Source organism: Colias croceus, chromosome 10 (assembly GCF_905220415.1).
Source record: "Colias croceus chromosome 10, ilColCroc2.1".
Lineage (NCBI taxonomy): Eukaryota > Metazoa > Arthropoda > Insecta > Lepidoptera > Pieridae > Colias > Colias croceus.
Window position 1 is genome coordinate 4,003,434 of NC_059546.1, and position 4,461 is coordinate 4,007,894.

At 32.5% G+C, this 4,461-nt stretch overlaps 1 protein-coding gene across 1 annotated transcript; it reads right to left on the minus strand.

Moving 5' to 3' along the window:
* Positions 1–272: 272 nt before the first annotated feature.
* On the minus strand, positions 273–1,724 carry LOC123695197 (segmentation protein fushi tarazu). The gene is made up of 2 exons (XM_045640961.1): positions 803–1,724; positions 273–691 (listed from the first exon to the last, which is right to left on the minus strand). Exons 1-2 carry the CDS (start codon positions 1,722–1,724, stop codon positions 273–275), a joined length of 1,341 nt encoding a protein of 446 aa, XP_045496917.1.
* Positions 1,725–4,461: the final 2,737 nt, after the last annotated feature.

Below are 4,461 nucleotides of genomic sequence, written 5' to 3' on the forward strand. Positions count from 1 at the left end.
ACCTATTATTAAATAATATTATCGTAAAAGGTAATTATCTATCTAACTTGAGCATAATGTCCTTATTTAGCAGGAGGTAGCGCAATTTCAAATGTTTATTAAGTCCAGGATAAGAAATAGTATCTATTAAAAATATTCCTACTATAGTTATTTACAACCATAAAGGTACAAAATGATATGTATAAAATATTGTCTATGCGTCTGTACAAAATATGTTTATTCTTTTATTGACTCTTTATTTAAATACATCTACTCTATTGTCGAGATATGCGTCACATTTTTGAAATTCCGTACGGAGGCATTAAGCCACTAGGAGGTAAATTACCTACGGGATGATTTAAAGGAGATGCGTGACCATGAGCCATGTGATTGTAATTCGGATATTCAGTGAGACCAGGCATTTGCCTAGTATCCATATATTCAGACATATTAGCTAATTTGGTTGCACCGACGTCATCTAAACCGTAAGGATCGGGTGAATTTGTTAACTTCCCATCTTTCTTAGCTTTCATCCTACGATTTTGAAACCATATTTTGATTTGACGCTCTGTGAGACCTAACGCGTGGGACACTTCTATTCTTCGTCGCCTCGAAAGATATTTGTTGAAATGGAATTCTTTTTCTAGTTCCAGTGTTTGAAATCTGGTGTAGGTTTGCCTCGTTCTCTTCGATCCTTCCTTCTTATCGTCACCTGAAATACAATAATTATTATAAATAAACTGCATTTGAAAAATTCATGAAAATTAAAATATAAAAGGAATACAATTGTATGTATAATGTTTATATATTATGCAATACGTACTGCCAATACTCTTCATCCACGGATAATATCCTTGCGCTTCGGGTGCAGTCGCCATTTTGTTGTCTGCATAATCCTCATTGTCTCCGCCTGCTTCGACCCTCGTCACGTTCTGACAGTTCTCTATGGCACTCGCCGATGACTTTCCGCTTTCACAATCTACAATCGCCTTTCCTACTTCTTTGCTCCTGATTTTAGGATCATCGACACTGTTTTTGTATTCACCATGAAATTGCGGCAAATTGCGGTCCGTTTCAATTTTCACTTCATTATTTTTTTCCCACTTCTCTAAATCAGTTGCATGATACATCATTTTTTGTATTGCTTCTTGCGTATATGTGTCGTTGTATTTATTGAAATATGGATGAGATTTTGTTGTATTAGGATTAGTAAGTAACGCTCTCAGGTTCGGCGAATCATCATCTTCTGAAGATTTGATTGCACTCGAAGCACTGCGTGGTGATCCATAACTTGTATCAGGTATACTGCATTGACTAGGGGAATTTACAGGTCTTGCGCTTTCTCCTCGTGCTTCCAAATAAGCATTATTTGTCAAATTGCCATTGCCATGTTGATATTCGTAGTTCTCGTACTGTTGAGAATAGTAACTCATTTCCCTCCACTTATTTATCATTTCCATATTCGCGTGACTATCCCGATTCGTGTAGTTCATTGAATAATTTTGCCAATTAATGGGTTCAGACTTGACAACACAGTTCTGGTTGTTAGTTTCATATAACTTATTGTTTGCATTTTGTGCATAATACTCACTGTTTTGATGATAATTCTGTGGATAATTATAGAAGTTAGGCGCAACCGGATACTGGTGGCAATACCCATATGAATGTTTAGCACTTTGAGGGTTCACATCACTCGCACTGTTCCACATATCATTTGCACGATTAGTTGTTGCTACGGATGACATTTTAGCACTACGAAAAATATTTAAGTCATTAACACTTTATAATTACACTTTTTCCACTGGACTACGTAGGTGCACTGCCTTCTAGGTTGTCTGCGAAACGAATGCAGCAAAAGTACGACCCTAACAACTGTAATACTTTTATGTGACCTAAAAAAAGTTTGGGGTACTACAACAATAGCGTCACTATTGTCCCTCTGCAAAGTTGTAAAACCAGATCGTGTGTCCCTTTCATTTCTTATCTAATACGGGTTGTGTGTTGAGAAAGAGGGAGATAGCAATAGGAGGAATATTAGGGGAATATATTTCGCAAATTTCTATAAATGTTTATAAAGCCAATATTTCCAATACTTTACGTTTGTGTGCGTGTATTGACACAGGGAAATCATTGATTGCGATTTGTTAGTATGCGTGTGAGAGGGTGTATAGATTGATTTTATTCTATTATTGGTTTAGTGTAAAGCCGCGTATGTGTGTCACTGTGCTGCAGTGACGATTGCATTATACAGGATGTATTGTATTTGATATATTTTTTAATAATATTGTCAAATTATATATTAAAGAATTATACTTTATTCTATTCTGAGAGTTATTTATATTACTAATAAGCTAGAACGGTGAACTTCATGATACCACGAATGTTACTTTTCTTTCCTTCGCTTAACGTTTTAATTCAATATTTTCTACAATTAATACTTTTGACTGTTATTAAAATTAAAATTATTCTATCGTATATGTCAGTCAAATAAATCATAACATAGATTTGCCTAGATAAATTGTATTACTCAGGCTATTTCAATCAAGCTTTTAAAACTGCTCAATTTTTCATACTTACTCATAGACTTATAGTTTCATAAAAAAAGTATGTATCATTCCTTTGACTAACGTTTCAGTTTCGTTGAACTAAAATTTAAAGTAATTCACAAACAATAGAAACAAAAAAAACGGCCAAGTGCGAGTTGGACTCCTAACAAACCTATTTTTTATTATGTTTGTAACTTAAAATTTACACTTTTAGCAATTTTTCCTTTATCTGTGTTATAAGACGTTGCTTTTTACCATATTTTAAGACTGTATACACGGCAAGCATCCTGTGTATTTTTTTATTCCCTTGCGAATATTTATTTTGCGGAAATTTGCTAGTGTAGTGTAGTAATTTATTAACGGATGTAGGTATCTTTTAATTGCGTTGCGTTATAAGTTTCATTTTTTTACAGCCCCAAGGGTTCTTAATCTTGAGTATTCAATATAAATTTCAAATTGATACCTCCACGCGCTTCAAAAAAACGTCTTAACAGACAAACGGATAACAAAGTGATCCTATAAGGGTTCTTTTTTCCTTTTGAGGTTCGGAGCCCTAAAAATCTAACATTATTTATGTTAAAAGTACTAGGTTTTTAACCAAAGGCTTGAATGAAAGTCTCATCTGAGTTTTCATAAGAGCCTTTTGACATTTTTATAATGTTATTAAAATAATTAACTTTTATGTTATTTTGAGGTAATTTTACTTCACAATATTATACGTTTACGTATTTATCTAATAAATACATATAACAAGCTATGCCCTGAAAGCATCAAAATCAATAATTAAAATACAATAAGATCTTTTAAATAAAATTATTAGTAGTTTGTTTCAATAGCTCTTTTCTTTGCTACTCTTTTTTAAATGTTTCTTCCCTAGTCAAATTCAGTTTTTTTAGCGTGGCGCATGATGTTTTAAACTGAAATATCAAATAGAAATGCTTATACCAATAGCAATCAAGATAAAAGTTCTCAAAAACGATAGAATCATCAGTACTATGGGGTCGCGTCAGTCCACTGGCGCGATATCTGACATAGGACTGATGCCAGCGGATTGATAAAAAGGGACTTAATATGAGATTATAATCACAAATTATGTTTTTTTGCCTTATTTCTTATATCAACAAACTATATTTTTACAAATCATACTTAACCATGTATGAATGAAAATAAAAATCAGTTTAACAATAAAATAACGACTCACCATAGGACTGAAATGTTGACTGGCGCAGCACGAATTTAGAGGACAAACACAACCCTAGCGCTGGTACAGTTATGACGGCCATCAAAATATGGGATGCACAAGTAACTTCATTACCAACATTAATATTTAGACAGAGATTTGACCTCGACTTGGTGATATTTAGCGAGAATTTCAAATTTAAAAAACACACAACGGACCAATAAAAACGATGACAAAGTTTATTTTTATTTTTTAAATAAAATGTTAAACATTTCGTTATGAAAGTTATACTATATAATACTATGTATATCAAAGATTGTCCTGAGTTAGTAAGTTTTCTCTAATCAATGATAATGTTTATAAAATAGTCACTTGATTGTTGGTTTTCGGAGTTGTGACATGCCAAAGTACTGATTATTTAAGTATTAATTTTGTTTTTTTATCAATTTGTATTTTAAATAAAGAAGTGAAAGTGAGTGACCAAATAAAGGACGCTTTATTGTTTTAAAATAGATTGTTATTTGATTAAAATATAATAAGACTTTGTATAAATTGGCTGGTGACATTGAGTTACCCCATTTTTGTATAATGACCCATAAGTATTTAATTAAAATTGTATTTGTATGTTTATCAGCCATTTGGTTTCCATAACACAATCGAAAGCTTAGTATTGGATCAGATCGTACCGTGTATGAAAAATATCCTGAAATATTTATTATTGAAACACCCTGTATCATAAAGCACATAACTCATGTC

What these genes read in the sequence shown, in the direction of transcription:
- LOC123695197 (XM_045640961.1), bottom strand. Translation starts at nt 1,724, where the DNA reads ATGTCATCCGTAGCAACAACTAATCGTGCAAATGATATGTGGAACAGT. An exon ending in GTGGATGAAGAGTATTGGCA is followed by an intron (nt 692 to 802) that starts GTACGTATTGCA and finishes ATTGTATTTCAG; the next exon opens with GTGACGATAAGAAGGAAGGA.